The following is a 15,913-nucleotide window of genomic DNA, read 5'->3' on the forward strand; positions in this document are numbered from 1 at the left end:
ACCCGACTTGAGGAGTAAATTGGGGAAGGTGAAGTTATAATTCGATTGTCATTCACTCACATGCAGGTAAGGTGGAGCCAATCCAGCCACACACATGATGTACCCTTTTGTAGGTTGATCACTATAGTAAAATGCTTGCAAAATATTAGCTACATTATCCTATTAAATTTTGAAAAGTATCACCTTCAAGACTAGATCATTACCCACCTCAATCACGACGTTAACAGTTTACTCTTAAACTTATGTTATTACATAACTCTCTATGGATAGAAGTAAAAACTAGAAACAATCTTTGAAGACAAATGATGTTAATTGCATGCACCTTAATTAATCGAAGATGATTTTTGAATTGCATTTTTCGACTCAAGGACAGCAGTCACAACCACAAGCATCACAGCAACAAATGATGTCACAGATTCAATCACAGCCTGCACAGATGCAACAAATGGGTTTGCGACAGCAGTCAAATCCACTGCAACGAGATGTGCAGCAAAGGCTTCAAGCATCAGGTCAGATATCAGGACCCATGCTTCAAGCTCAAAACGTAATGGATCAGCAAAAGCAGTTATATCAATCTCAGAGACCCGTTCCTGAGACATCATCGAGTACGATTTTTGCACTCATGCACTTTCCTGATTTTATGCATGTGTTTTCATGATATTTGGATTATCATAGGTGCACATTTTGGAAGGAATCTTATTTTATTTTTATTTTACTTTTGTATTATGTGTCATTTGGGTCTGTTTATCACAATGTATTATAGGTAATACTGTCATTTTTATGTCATTAATCTGATTTTGTTATGAAAATGGTCTTTATTATATGTTTTTATGGGGGCACACTTTTTTTGGATGACTTTGGTAAATATATTATTTTGTTGTGGTTGCCCGATGTAGGTGTCTAGACTCTCTATGGAAGTAGTCTAATTTTGGAAATTTATCTTTACCATGACTTCTTGTAGTAAAATGTAACATGGCTGTGCATTGGACTTCGTCAATAGAAATTTTTATGCCTGGCTATCTTGCCAATTAGGCGTGTCCCATCTTCCCACCACATGTTCATTGTCACCATCACTTTTAAACAGATGCATCATACCTCTCTGTCAAACATGAGGATTTCTGTTCTTTTCCAGTACTTCAGCATCTAACCATCATGGAATGGAGAACCAGAGTCCTATGCAAATATCTGGTCACATTAAACTATAGTGCTAAAGCAAGCCTCGGTCTTTCTTGATTTCTTGCTTTTCTTTTTAGAGGTTGATATGTGTAGTGGTAGTGGACATAAAATTTTGTGATTTATATTTGGTAATTGGATTTATATAAAAGGAACAGAGTTAGTCTTGTATGTTGCAGCACAGGGGAGGGAAGATAAAAAGCTAAATCCCAAACTGAAAGAAAAATAAATTCAAAGTTAGTCTTGTATTCTGAATATCCATAGGCTGAATTAGGGTTGAGTAATAGAGATTGACGTGGTTATATAATCTAAAAGTAAAATCCCACAAGGAAATGAAATAATTATAGCAAATAATAATCCACAAGGATAAGGAAATAGTTATTAAACCCGACTAAGAGAATAAATAGCCTAGTTACGAGTTTTGCGCCTACGCCTCAAATTAGGTATACGGACCACCTTAGTTACCATAAGTTTACCTTTCACCTCTTGTGCTTCATGTTTACAATCAGAGTTCTTTCGAGTGATTTACTGGTGAAAGCTGAAGCTTCTGTTGCCTTTAATTTTAGTTTTTGTATCTGTCTTTTCATGAGCTATGGTAATAGAGACGCTGTTCTGACCTAATGTTATCCCATTTCCTCTCGATAACTCCACAATTACTTTTAAACAAAGAAATAGAAACCTTTGAAGTCTTCCCATAAAAAAGTAATTGCCCTCATAAGCAGAAAGTGGAAGCAAAATTGCACCTGAAGTGTTTCATACCTTTGGGTTTTTACTTTTTCCTTTGGGTTTTTACTTTTTATTCTTCAGTTTTGCTTCTATTGGTTTATAGATAAAGAGCTTTTGGTGGACTACTGTGTTTACTAAATGTCGTTGCCCATGGATTTATTTTCCCCAATCTAGTGCATGCATGGTCCTGTTCCACTGGCTCATGAAGCTTCTTGTTTGTTCTTAGATTGCTTATGATGTATGGAATCATATTTATATTTTGTTTTACAAAAAATACATTTCAACTGTTTGGGAAGGATAATTTTCCAAATCAATGTTCTGCACGCAATGCTTTTTTTTTTTTCTTTCTCATTTTTAACCCTCGTGTTCAAATTTCATTTTATGTGCAAACATTGACGTATATCTCTCTATATTTTGTAGCTTCTCTAGATTCCTCAGCTCAGACTGGACATGCAAATGGGGGTGATTGGCAAGAGGAGGTCTATCAAAAAGTAAAATGTCCTGACTTCTTGTCCATTTGATGGCTTTCACATACAACATCTAAATATAAAAATACAAATTATTTGGCGTGGGGGTGGGAATAGAGCTACTGGAAAATAATTATACTAACGCCAAAATTGCCTTGAATGGGGATTTTGAAGAATTACCTGCTATTTAAGATTCCTTGTGGGGCAGCTTTGTTAAGCTACCATCTGTTGGAAGTTAATTAAAACTTGCTTCATTAGATACAAGCATATATGAATTCATGCTGTCTGAATTCATGGTTGCATGTGTTAAGGAATCTGCTCCATCAACTGCACAATTGGGATACAACCTGGACAGAAGGAATACTGCACGTGGCTGCAATATTCCTTGACAGCAGACCTCATGTGCTCTGATGTATTGCAGCATGGGCAGCAAGCACGCCAGCTTTAGTTTATTGCATGTGTCTTTAGTTTATTGCATGTGTGTGTGTGTGTAAGATGTATATAAAACATCTAACTGTCATTACAATAAAGAAAAGGAAATATATCATTCTGTATATGGTATCACGAGCCCAAAAACTCCAACGAGCAATTTTTTTCTGATCCCTCTCTTTCCTGTCTTCATCTATGGCCACTGACGCCGCTACAACCAACCCTCTACCAGACCTCAACTCCACTACTCCCACCTTGATCACCATAAACGCTACAGCCCAATTACCTGTGAAACTCACACCCACCAATTACCCATCCTGGCGTGCTCAGTTCAACGCCCTTCTTTACGGCTACGATCTCATGGGTTATGTGGATGGTTCTCATCTCTGCCCATCAACCACTCAAACCGTGCTTCGCACCTTTTGGATTCAGCAAGATCAACTCCTCCTTCATGCGATTCTTGCTTCCGTCTCCCCGCAGGTCATCTCCCTTATTGCCTCTGCCAAGACATCCAAGGAGGCTTGGGACAAGCTTTTTCATCTCTTTGCTAGCAAAGCCCGTGCCCGCGTTCTTGGTCTCAAAGAACGCCTTACTCTCATGCGTCGTGAGAACAAGCCTGTCTCTGAGTATCTACAAGAAGTCTGCATTATTGCAGACGAGCTTGCCATCATTGATGTCCCCCTCTCTGATGATGATCTCCTCCTCTATATTCTTAATGGTGTTGGCTCGGACTTCAAGGAGATTGCTGCTGTAGTTCGCTCCCGCGACACCTCAATCTCTTTTGAAAACCTGCATGACAAACTAGTTGAACATGAAGCTGCTATCAAGTGTGATGATACCATTGTTGTACCCCCAGTGATCACTGCCAATATCACTCAGACATCTCGCTTCCACACCTCAAATCGTGGCTTCCGCTCTCACAACTCCAACTCCAACCGTGGGTCCTTTCTCTCTCGCAATCCTTCTCGTAGTTCCTTTGAGCACCCCCACACATCTTCCATTGCCACCAATTCTCGTGGTTCCTACAAGCCCATCCAACAATCCTTCACCGACAATGGTCGCCGCTCTACCAACATGAACAACACAGGTTATCGTGGTTTCTGTCAATGGTGTGGCACTCAAGGTCATAGTGCCAAACGCTGCCCTCAACTCCAATCTGGACCTTCCAGTCCGCTCGTGGCCAATCCTACCACCCATGGCCGGTCCACCTCTTCTCCAACATGGTTGCTTGATTCTGGTGCCTCTCACCATGTTACCTCCAATGTCAACACTCTCTCTGGTGCAGCCATATATGATGGTCCTGATGAAATAACTATTGGTAATGGTTCAGGTTTGGGTATCACACATGTCGGTTCAACCACTTTACCCTTCTCATCCTCCCAATCTTTCAGCTTATCAAACGTTCTATGTGTTCCTTCTATGAAAAAAGACATTATTTCTATCTCTAAATTTAATAAACAAAATAATACCTCAATTGAACTTTTTCCTGATTTCTTTCATGTCAAGGATCTGAGCACGGGGGCGGTTCTTCTTCGAGGCCCGAATAAGGATGATGTGTACGAGTGGTCTCATAAATCATTTCATCAACCACAAGCTATGGTGGGTGTGGTGGTCTCTCCCAACCTCTGGCATCGTCGTCTTGGTCACCCCAGCCATCAAACTCTCCAACAAGTCCTTCGTATGTCTTCCATTAATGTGTCTTCCAAGTTGTTCAAGTCTGTTTGTCATTCATGTCTATGTAATAAAAGCCATCGTCTCCCGTTTGGAACTTCGTCTCTCACCAGTCATGGTGCATTAGACCTCGTTTATAGTGATGTTTGGGGCCCTGCTCCATACTCTTCAATTGATGTTTTTTCTTACTATGTTATCTTTGTTGATCATTTTACAAAATATATATGGCTCTACCCTCTCAAAAAGAAATCTGATGTGTTTTCCACTTTTGTCACCTTCAAAGCACTTGTTGAAAATTACTTCAAAAGAAAAATCACTAGGTTATACACTGATGGTGGGGGCGAATTTATCAAACTCCAACATTTTCTCTCATCCAATGGCATCACCCATCTTCTTACACCACCTCACACTCCTCAACACAATGGAGTCGCCGAACGACGACATCGTCATATTGTTGAAACTGGTCTCACACTTCTTCATCAAGCTTCTTTACCTCTTACCTATTGGTCTTATGCCTTTAAAACAGCTACCTATCTTATCAACCGTATGCCCACTCCGATTCTTAATAATCTCTCCCCATTCATTCAACTATTTGATGAACAACCCAACTACTCCCGTCTTCGTACATTTGGGTGCTTGTGTTTTCCTTGGTTACGTCCTTACAATTCCAATAAATTACTCCCTCGTTCCCGCCCATGTCTCTTCCTTGGTTACTCATCTAATCAAAGTGCGTTTCAGTGTCTTGATCTTTCCTCCCACAAACTTTTTATCTCTCGGCATGTTCAATTCGATGAGTCCACTTTTCCTCTTGCTAACCTCCCTTCCTCCACTCCCCATGTCACGGTTGATAACTCTCACACTTGGGTCTCTTCTCTTTCTCCAGTTACTCATGTTCCTGTCCACTTACCCACCAGGCCTGTTGAGTCGGTTGTTTCTTCTTCGCTGCCACCACACGTCACATCATCATCATCATCATCAGAATCTGCCCCTGTCTCAGAACCGTCACCATCCGCTGCCCCGATCCCTATTGCTGCTGCTATCCCTTCTCTCTTACCGTCACCCAATCGCCAAGCATTGGTCCCTACCTCTACCGCACCTATATTCACCCCACCACTTTCTCCAAACCAAACTGATCACGTCCAGCCACCTCCTCCCAACAACTCCGTTCGTACATACACTAGAAACCCTCATAGGACTGTTGTCACCTTTCCATCCTCTAACCCAACCCCCCCCCCCCCCCCCCGTACCTCTTGTGCTCCCCGATCATTCCATGATCACCCGTGCCAAAGCCGGTATCCACAAACCCAATCCTTGGTATACTATGACTGCTACTAAACATCCCATTCTCTCCTCAGTTGAACCGACATGTGTCTCTCAGGCTGTCAAGGATCCCCTTTGGCGGCAAGCAATGTCCAATGAGTTCAATGCGTTAATTCGCAATGGTACATGGGAGCTCGTTCCTTCCCTTCCCTCTCAAAATCTTATTGGTTGTAAGTGGGTGTTTCGTATCAAACGGCATCCTGATGGCACTATTGACAGGTACAAGGCACGCTTAGTTGCCAAGGGTTTTCACCAACGTCCTGGTGTTGATTTTTCAGAAACTTTCAGTCCGGTGATCAAACCTACTACTATACGCATTGTTTTGCATCTTGCCGTGACTCATGCGTGGCCAATTCGTCAGTTGGACGTCAACAATGCTTTCCTTCATGGCACACTCCGTGAAAATGTCTATATGGTCCAACCACCTGGTTTTGTTGACTCTAATCATCCATCTCATGTGTGTAAATTGAGGAAAGCCCTCTATGGCCTCAAACAGGCTCCCTGGGCATGGTACAAGGAATTACACTCATTTCTGCTCTCCCATGGCTTTGTCAATGCCATCTCTGATGCCTCACTCTTTCTCTTGAAAAAAGGGACTGCTGTAATTTATTTTTTGGTTTATGTTGATGATCTTCTTATTACAGGAAACGATTCCTCACTTGTAGCAAAGTTCATTCACCTGTTGGCAACTCGGTTCTCCGTCAAAGACCTGGGCTCCTTACATTACTTTCTTGGTGTTAAAGTCCTTCCCACAGCCACTGGCCTATTTCTCTCTCAGCACAAGTACATTCATGATCTTCTTGTCAATGCCAAGATGGATGGTGCAAAGGCTGTCAGTACGCCTCTCTCCACCACTCACTCACTCATGCTCCATGATGGCTCCTCCCCAACGGATCCTACTCCCTACCGTCGTCTTGTTGGTGGACTACAATACCTCAGCCTTACACGCCCTGACATCTCATTCACAGTCAATAAGCTCTCTCAATTCATGCATTCTCCTTCCGAGACTCACTGGCAGGCACTCAAGCGTCTTCTCCGCTACTTGAAGGGTACCCTTTCCTTTGGCCTTCATCTTTGTCGTCGCCCCTCTCATCGTCTCTATGCCTTTTCCGATGCTGACTGGGCTGGTGATCCTGATGATCGCAAATCTACGACTGGCTATGTTGTCTATCTTGGTGGCAATCTCATCTCTTGGAGCTCCCGAAAGCAGCGGTCTGTCTCTCGCTCCTCTACCGAAGCCGAATATCGGGCCATTGCTGCCACCACTGCTGAACTCATATGGATTCAGTCCTTACTGCGTGAACTTGGCATTTCTCTCCCCACAACACCGGCTGTTTCTTGTGATAACATTGGAGCCATGTTCTACTGTGCTAATCCGGTTCTCCATTCCCGTATGAAGCATATCGATATTGATTTTCAGTTTGTACGGGATCGTGTCAATCGTGGTCTTCTTTAAGTCTCTCATGTCTCCACTACTGATCAGTTTGCAGACGCTCTAACCAAATCCTTGCCACGTCCACGTTTCCATCTCCTTCGTTCCAAGATCGGTGTCTCCGATGGTGCCACCGTCTTGCGGGGGCGTGTTAAGGAATCTGCTCCATCAACTGCACAATTGGGATACAACTTGGACAGAAGGAATACTGCACGTGGCTGCAATATTCCTTGACAGCAGACCTCAAGTGCTCTGATGTATTGCAGCATGGGCAGCAAGCACGCCAGCTTTAGTTTATTGCATGTGTTTTTAGTTTATTGCATGTGTGTGTGTGTAAGATGTATATAAAACATCTAACTGTCATTACAATAAAGAAAAGGAAATATATCATTCTGTATAACATGCACGGGCTCATTTCCATTGGGATTGATGTTATGATGGTGTCGGCAAGCATGTAGCTGCAGCAAAGTTCTTTCTAATCATCTTTGTATTTATAACTTTCTTTTGCAGATCAAAGTCATGAAGGAAAAGTACTTACCCGAACTAAGTGAAATGTATCACAAAATTGCTACTAAACTTCAGCAGGTATGTAATCAATTCATTTTTTTCTTCTCTCATAATTTGTTGCTTGAACTTTTAGCAATAAGCAGGGCTTTCCCTTCTAGGTTATTGTGGTGCTGCTCTTTGATAGATTCTACCTTGATCTCCCTTTTAATTATTGTACCCATGTAGACCGTCTACATGGGATTGTTACCTTACCAATAATGCTAATAAGATTTTGCAACAATGTTGTTACTCCTTAAATTGCCATTCTTTTGCTTACTGACGTCTGTTCTTTCTGTTTGCCAGCACGATTCTCTTCCACAACAACCAAAGTCAGAGCATCTTGAGAAGCTAAAAATGTTCAAAACCATGTTAGAGTGCCTCATATCAATCTTACAGGTTTCCAAGAGTAACATTTCACCTGGTTTGAAAGACAAGTTGGGTTTATATGAGAAGCAAATAGTAAATTTTATTAATACAAATAGACCGAGGAAGCAAGGTCCTCCTCTGCAACAAGGGCAGCTCACCCCACCTCATTTGCACTCCATGCACCAGCCGCAGTCTCAAATTCCTCAAGTGCTGTCTCATGAAAATCAAATGAACCCGCAGTTGCAAACAATGAATTTACAAGGTTCTGTGCCAACAATGCAGCAGAACAATATGACAAGTTTGCAGCAAAATTCAATGTCTTCGATATCTGGGGTTTCAACAGCACAGCAGAACATGATGAATTCATTGCAGCCGAGTACAAATTTGGATTCAGGACAGGGAAATGCACTGAACTCTTTGCAGCAAGTTCTGGTGGGATCTATCCAACAAACTCCTGTCAGTGCTCCCCACCTAGCTAACATGAATGGTTTGTCATCACAGAGTGGGGTTAGTATGCTTCAGCCAAATATTAACTCCCTTCAGTCAAATTCTGGTATGCTTCAACACCAGCAATTAAAACAGTAGGAACAACAAATGCTTCAGAATCTACTGAAGCAGATGTATCAACAGCGAATGCAGCAGCATCTGATACAGAAGCAGCTGCAGCAACAACAGCAGCAGCAGCAACCGCAGCAACAGTTGCAGCAAGCAATGCAGCAGCTTCCGGCGCAGATGCAGGCGAACCAACACCAAATGCCACAGCTTCATCAAATGAATGATGCAAATGACTTGAAGATGAGACAGGGGATGGGTGTTAAGCCAGGGGTTTTTCAGCAACATATGTCCTCAGGCCAGCGTGCTTATCCTCATCAGCAGTTGAAATCAGGATCTCCATTTCCTATTCCTTCATCAAACCAACTCCTTCAGGCTGCATCTCCTCAAATTTCGCAACATTCTCCTCCCCAAGTTGACCACATGAATCTACTGACTCGCCCGAAAGCTGGAACACTATTGCAAACTGCCGGTTCACCTTTTGTCATTCCATCTCCTTCAACTCCCATGGCTTCATCCCCCATGCCATGGGATTCTGAGAAACCTTCCTCACTATCAAATGCTGGGAATATCGGACATCAACAAGCAGCTAGGGTGGGAGCACCAGTCCAGTCTTTTGCAATTGGCAGCCCTGGGATATCAGCATCTCCTTTGCTTGCTGAATTTAGTGTACCAGATGGTAGTCATGTTAATGCTTTGTCAACTATTTCTGCCAAGTCGAGTGTTACTGAGCAGCCTCTTGAACGCTTGATTAAGGCGGTTAGTAAAGTGGTTCTTATTACATATTTCTCTTTTTTTTTTAGTGCTGTAATGATGTTTCAGTACTTACCATCTAAGTTGGTCTTTTCCTTCCCTCACTTGTGCTTAAATTAAATTTCTGTATTTTGAACTTGCAGGAGAAATCGATGTCACCTAATGCTTTGAGTGCATCTGTCAGTGACATTGACTCAGATGCATTGAGTGCATCTGTTTGCTGCTGTGAGGTGGAAGGGTGTGCGTTGTCATCATTATGGTGCTGCTACTCCCGCCGCTGCTGCTGCTAGAAGAAGAAACAAAGGCAAGAAGGATGTGATGCTGGAAGAATTTATGTCATTTGCAACGTACTACGCTGAAAAATATTGTCAAACGTATGCGGATTCTGCTGATAATGCCAGGGCAGTGGGAAAGGAAGTGCAATGGGCACTGCACAGTGCATTGCAAAGTGGATTGCACCATTGTAGAGATGCTGGCGAGCTTCAACAAACCGAAGAAACCGCAAAATGAATGGACCGCATTTTGAAAGATTTCGAGCTATTTGCCAATAATTAATTAAAAAGACTGCATTTTTATGACGTTGTTTATGTGTTTGGAACAGTAGAAATGTTTATTTACTTTTATTGTATGACTATGGGAATGATTTATCATCAGTTTTACTTTTATATGGTTGAATTAGGAGAGATTTTTCAATGTGACCGTCACGCGAGGTAGTACACCATGTGTTTCTATATAAATGGTAGGATATGTGTGTTAAAAGGTTAATAACTTAAAAATTAAAAATTTTCACTATTTACATAACAAAAAACACAGTGTGTGTCATCTGTTTTTTCGTCACAATTAAAAATTTCTCTTGAATTAGGGGAGCCTTGTATTATTATACTGCAGCCACAGCCCAGGTACTTGTATAATCCTGGGCCGTGAACTCACAATGGAGACCAAGTCTCAGACCACAAGGGGGCGTTTGTTTGCCCTCACTAAGTTGGATTGGACTGGACTGGACTAGCTATTAGTCCAATACTGTGTTTGTTCCATGATGGGACTAACATTAATGAGACTAAAGAGGACTAGCATGGACAAAACCCTTCACTAAGAGGTCTTAGCGAGACCCCCCAATAACCATGGGACTAGCTAAGACTATCCTCTCTTTCTCGTCCTCGTCATGCTCAACGACCACTCTCGACAGACTCCTCGTCATCTCCGGTCACCTAGATCAATCATTAACTTTCCGACTCTCTTTCAGATCCATTTCACAACCAACTTTCATACAAAATATACCAAATTGAAGCTATGAGTGACAAGATTACGATTTTACCTGAATCGAGGCCAAAATGTGGTCGAATGTGGCTAGAAAATGGCCTGGAAGTCTCAGCCTGTTTGGGCTTCTTCAAATCCATGACAGATTCGAGCATTCAAAGCTAAGATCTCGGTCCAGGGATGGTGATGAATTTTTTGGCGATGCTAACTTCATCCAATTTAACGAGGAAATGGTAGGAAAAAATGAAGAAAAAGATAAGATCATAATAAAATATTAATAATTTATATATTAAATAATATAATAGTATAATTTGTCATTATCCAGCTTCTTAGTCCAATATTGCACCAAACGCTTCACTAAGTTAGTCCAGTTTAGTCTAGTCTAAGCCAGTCCAGCTTAGTCCTTGAAGCTAATCCAGTCCGAGATAGTCCGGCGCAACAAACGCCCCCCAAGTCCACATTCGCTGCAAATTCGATCTTTTTGGAATGATCTTTTCAATCAAGTTTGTCAATTGTTCCTGATGCATCATCATCTTTTCCGTACGGTTTTTATGCTCCTTTGGTCTGAATTTCCATGTTCTCATATGCTACTTCAGCTTCTCTCCTCCATTCTCGGAATAAAAATGTGATGACTTTAGAAGGGTAGAGGATATCGATGTATTGGCTTTTGTTAGGGGTGAGGAGGTTGGTTAGGGTGCACAGACATAATTGATTTTTGTCATTGTGATAAAGCGTCATCTGCATGTATTGACTTTTGTTAGAGAGAAAAAAATTTGCTATACCTAGAGTTTGGTTGTATTCTACCTTTGTACAAATGGTTTTTTGATCTCCATTTCGTTGGAGGAGGTAATGGTTTCAAAATCTTGTGGGACAAGAGGTTGTTATATTGAATTTAAGAGACATTTAGATTTCATGCCAACCACATGTATTTACTCACATGCGAAATCATTTGGATTCTTCCATTTATTAACACATGAAAATAAAATTTACGTGACTCTTACTATATACAATTTAACACCAAAAGGTCAAGAAGTAGATTAATTGAGGAATAATGAAGTGTAGATTAATTGAGGAATAATTGATCTCCTCCTTGTTCTGTCTTTTTTGAAAAGCAATAAAGTGTAAAGTTGCATAACTAATAAATTTAAAATTAAAAAATATATAAGAAAATCAATCTTTTTACATCAATAATGTTAGAGACACAAACTTATTAGACCAACTATATATAGCAATTTCTTATTTAGTACAAATAAATAAGTTTCAAAGTAATGATATAAGACATAAAACTAATAAAATGCCGACACATTAATTGACGTTTAAAAGTCAATTCGCGCATTTGAGCGCGTACCGAGAAGCTAGTTATAAAGAAGATTACTTTGTTCTTTTGACTTAGTCGGAAATATTCCTATCCTATTGGGATTTAACAAGAAAGCCTAGAAGGATTAGGATAAAGTGGCAAGTGGCAACGTACAAAATCCTAAGGACAATGGTTTTATTGTCCTTTTGTTCCCAAAAAAATTAAAAATTATAAAAAAAATAAAAAAAAAACCCTAAAAAAATCAGACATTGGTTAAAATAGGATATTTCGTTGCCTCTCCCTTCCTACTAAAAACTAAAAAGACCACATTCGGACGCATCAATCCATTCAATCTTCTCAAAGTTTGAAGCTTTTGAGCAAGAACCCTCCTTCCTTTCCCAATCCCCCGATTTCCCAGTTCTGCAATTTCTCCATTGTTTCACTCCAGGCTACCTGAACCTTTCAATCTTCGACTCTCCTGTTCTGAAAGAAAAGAGGTAACTTTTTGGTCAATTATTTGTGGGTTTTTGGTTTTAGATGTTGATCGATCGTGGGTTTTATGGAAAATTAGTTATTGTTGGTGTTTTTGTGATCTGATTGTGTAAATCGTATCGGGTTTTCGGTTGTATGTGAATTGCAAGTTTTGATTTTTCATGGCGCCTAAATCGTGTTTAGAATCAGCTTGAATGAATGCAATTTCTGATGCAAAAAAATGCCTGCGTAATTATAAACTGTATCGTCGTCCGAATAGCTAGCTCTTGTACGAATTTTTGTGCCCTTTTCGTAGGTTTTCGTTGAAATATCTCAGTCCTGTGCTTTTGTTTTTGGCAGTTTTGTTGGGTTGATCGGATTTGATGGATACCAATAAGTGGAGGCCTTCTCAAGTTGGAGAGGCCGCCATGGATGCCGGCGATTGGAGGAGTCAGCTGCAGGCTGATTCAAGGCAAAGAATTGTCAACAAGATGTAAGTGTTTTTCTTTGTCGATTTTTTTTTTGTTTCAAGCGGTAGTCTAATTTAGCGTAATCTAATCTAAACTATGGCGAGAGGGGTTCAAACTTAAAACATATTTTAGTGGATTGTCTACGAATCCAGTTTTGCTATTATGAATGCTACCCCCGTTTTGGTAGTCAGTAACTGATGTTGGTTTTATTGCATGTATAGAATGGATACGTTGAAGAGGCATCTTCCCTTCAACGGACAAGATGGATTACGGGAACTCTGTGAAATTGCTGTAAGGTTTGAGGAAAAGATTTATACTGCAGCCACAAGCCAGGTGCTTCCATAATACCATAGTTCTTATTTCTTATGGTGCATGAAATGTTTGCGTACTTAATAGTTACCTATCTATTACATATATGACTTCTTAAAATAACGTTGTCTATGTTTGAACTTTCTTCATATTTTGGATAGAACTGTATTCTAAGTTTAGCTTGGATTTTATTTTTATTTTTGTAGTCGGATTATCTACGGAAAATTTCTCAGAAGATGCTCACAATGGAGACCAAGTCTCAGAATTTAACGGGCAATCCTTTACAATCTAACTCTGCTGGTAATGCTTTTTTTTTTTTTTTTTTTTTTTTTTTTTTCTTTCTCATTTTTAACCCTCGTGTTCAAATTTCATTTTATGTGCAAACATTGACATATATATCTCTCTATATTTTGTAGCTTCTCTAGATTCCTCATCTCAGACTGGATATGCAGATGGGGGTGATTGGCAAGAGGAGGTCTACCAAAAAGTAAGATGTCCTGACTTCTTGTCCATTTGATGGCTTTCACATACAACATCTAAATATAAAAATACAAACTATTTGGCGTGGGGGTGGGAATAGAGCTACTGGAAAATAATTATACTAATGCCAAAATTGCCTTGAATGGGGATTTTGAAGAATTAGATGCTAGTTAAGATTCCTTGTGGGGCAGCTTTGTTAAGCAACCATCGGTTGGGAGTTAATTAAAACTTGCTTCACTAGATACAAGCATACATGAATTCATGCTGTCTGAATTCATGGTTGCATGCATGGGCTCTTTTCCATTGGCATTGATGTTATGATGGTATCGGCAAGCATGTAGATGCAGCAAAGTTCTTTCTAATCATCTTTGTATTTATAACTTTCATTTGCAGATCAAAGTCATGAAGGAAAAGTACTTACCCGAACTGAGTGAAATATATCAGAAAATTGATACTAAACTTCAGCAGGTATGTAATCAATTCATTTTTTTTTCTTCTCTCATAATTTGTTGCTTGAACTTTTAGCAATAAGCGGGGCTTTCCCTGCTACGTTATTGTGGTGCTGCTCTTTGATAGATTCTACCTGGATCTCCCTTTTAATTATTGTACCCATGTAGACCGTCTACATGGGATTGTTACCTCACCAATAATGCTAATAAGATTTCGCAACAAAGTTGTTACTCCTTATATTGCCTTCTTTTGCTTACTGACGTCTGTTCTTTCTGTTTGCCAGAACGATTCTCTTCCCCAACAACCAAAGTCAGAGCAGCTTGAGAAGCTAAAAATTTTCAAAACCATGTTAGAGCGCCTCATATCAATCTTACAGGTTTCCAAGAGTAACATTTCACCTGGTTTGAAAGACAAGTTGGGTTTATATGAGAAGCATATAGTAAATTTTATTAATACAAATAGACCGAGGAAGCAAGGTCCTCCTCTGCAACAAGGGCAGCTGCCCCCACCCCATATGTAAAGTGGATTGCACCGTTGTCGAAAGGCTGGCGAGCTTCAACAAAACGAAGAAATCACAACCGCAACCGCAAAATGAATGGACCGCATTTTGAAAGATTTCTAGCTATTTGTCAATAGTTATTTGTGTGTTTGGAACAGTAGCAATGTTTGTTTATATTTATTGTATGACTGTGGGAATGATTTATCATCAGTTTTATATGGTTGAAATAGAGGAGCTCTCTCTCTCTCTCTCGTATTAGTATACTGCAGCCCCAACCCAGGTACTTCCATAATCCTGGGCCGTGACTTCCCAATGGAGACCAAGTCTCAGACCACAAGGACCCCTCCAACCTGAAAGGACGTCGTGTTTGCGCATCACGTCTTTTCTATCAAGTTTGTCAATTGTTCAAGATGCATCATCATCTTTTCCATATGGTTTTTATGCTTCTTTGGTCTGAATTTCCATGTTCTCACGGCCTCATATGCTACTTCAGCCTGGTTTAGTACTGAGGTGATTCTGAAAAAAATTAGGAGCTGTTTTTATGTTTGGTAAACATTTAGCTTTAGCTTTTTTTCATAGTCTTGGGTGAAAAAAGCCAAAAACAAGAAGCTGCAAAACGCAACTTTGAAAAACCGGTTTTTTTTCACGTATGTTTTACATAAAAGTTTACCAAACACTATAATACTGCTTTTTTTTTTTTTTTTTCAAAAACATTTTTACAAAAAAGTTTACCAAACAATCTGCTGTTTTATTTCACAGCTGCTTATTCTCACAGCACAGCAGAAACAGCTTTTTTTCAAAGCACAACAATACCAAACCAGCCCTTCAGCTTCTCTCCTCCATTCTCTGAATAAAAATGTGATGACTTTAAAAGGGTAGAGGATATCAATGTATTGGCTTTTGTTAAGGGTAAGGATGTTGGTAGGGGTGCATAGACATAATTGATTTTCGTCACTGTGATATAGTGTCATCTGCATGTATTGACTTTTGTTAGAGAGAAAAAATTGCTATACCTAGAGTTTGGTCATATTCTACCTTTGTACTAATGGTTTTTTTATCTCTATTTCGTTGGAGGAGGTAATGGTTTCAAAATCTCGTGGGACAAGAGGTTGTTATATTGAACTAAAGAGACATTTAGATTTCATGCCAACCACATGTATTTACTCACATGCGAAATCATTTGGATTCTTCCATTTATTAACACATGAAAATAAAAGTTACGCGACTCTTACTATATGCAATTTA

At 40.1% G+C, this 15,913-nt stretch overlaps 1 protein-coding gene and 1 pseudogene across 2 annotated transcripts in view; both read left to right on the plus strand.

The window, feature by feature from the left end:
* LOC137715463 (mediator of RNA polymerase II transcription subunit 15a-like) overlaps positions 1-9,764 on the plus strand; it is a 33,852-nt pseudogene extending 24,088 nt beyond the window's left edge. Inside the window, exons 6-8 of the transcript XR_015961056.1 lie at positions 7,729-7,803; positions 8,068-9,441; positions 9,579-9,764. The product of XR_015961056.1 is annotated as a mediator of RNA polymerase II transcription subunit 15a-like (transcript). The remainder of the gene's footprint in view (positions 1-7,728; positions 7,804-8,067; positions 9,442-9,578) is intronic.
* Positions 9,765-12,280: 2,516 nt separating this feature from the next.
* Positions 12,281-14,916, plus strand: LOC137715462 (mediator of RNA polymerase II transcription subunit 15a). Its single transcript, XM_068454805.2, has 7 exons — positions 12,281-12,486; positions 12,821-12,953; positions 13,152-13,263; positions 13,446-13,539; positions 13,656-13,726; positions 14,113-14,187; positions 14,453-14,916. The coding sequence occupies exons 2-7, from the start codon at positions 12,844-12,846 to the stop codon at positions 14,687-14,689; spliced, it is 699 nt and encodes a 232-aa protein (XP_068310906.2). The 5' UTR covers positions 12,281-12,486; positions 12,821-12,843; the 3' UTR covers positions 14,690-14,916.
* The last annotated feature ends 997 nt before the right edge of the window (positions 14,917-15,913 follow it).

The sequence above is a fragment of the Pyrus communis genome, chromosome 3, assembly GCF_041283825.1.
Source record: "Pyrus communis isolate YQ-2024b chromosome 3, ASM4128382v1, whole genome shotgun sequence".
Classification (NCBI taxonomy): domain Eukaryota; kingdom Viridiplantae; phylum Streptophyta; class Magnoliopsida; order Rosales; family Rosaceae; genus Pyrus; species Pyrus communis.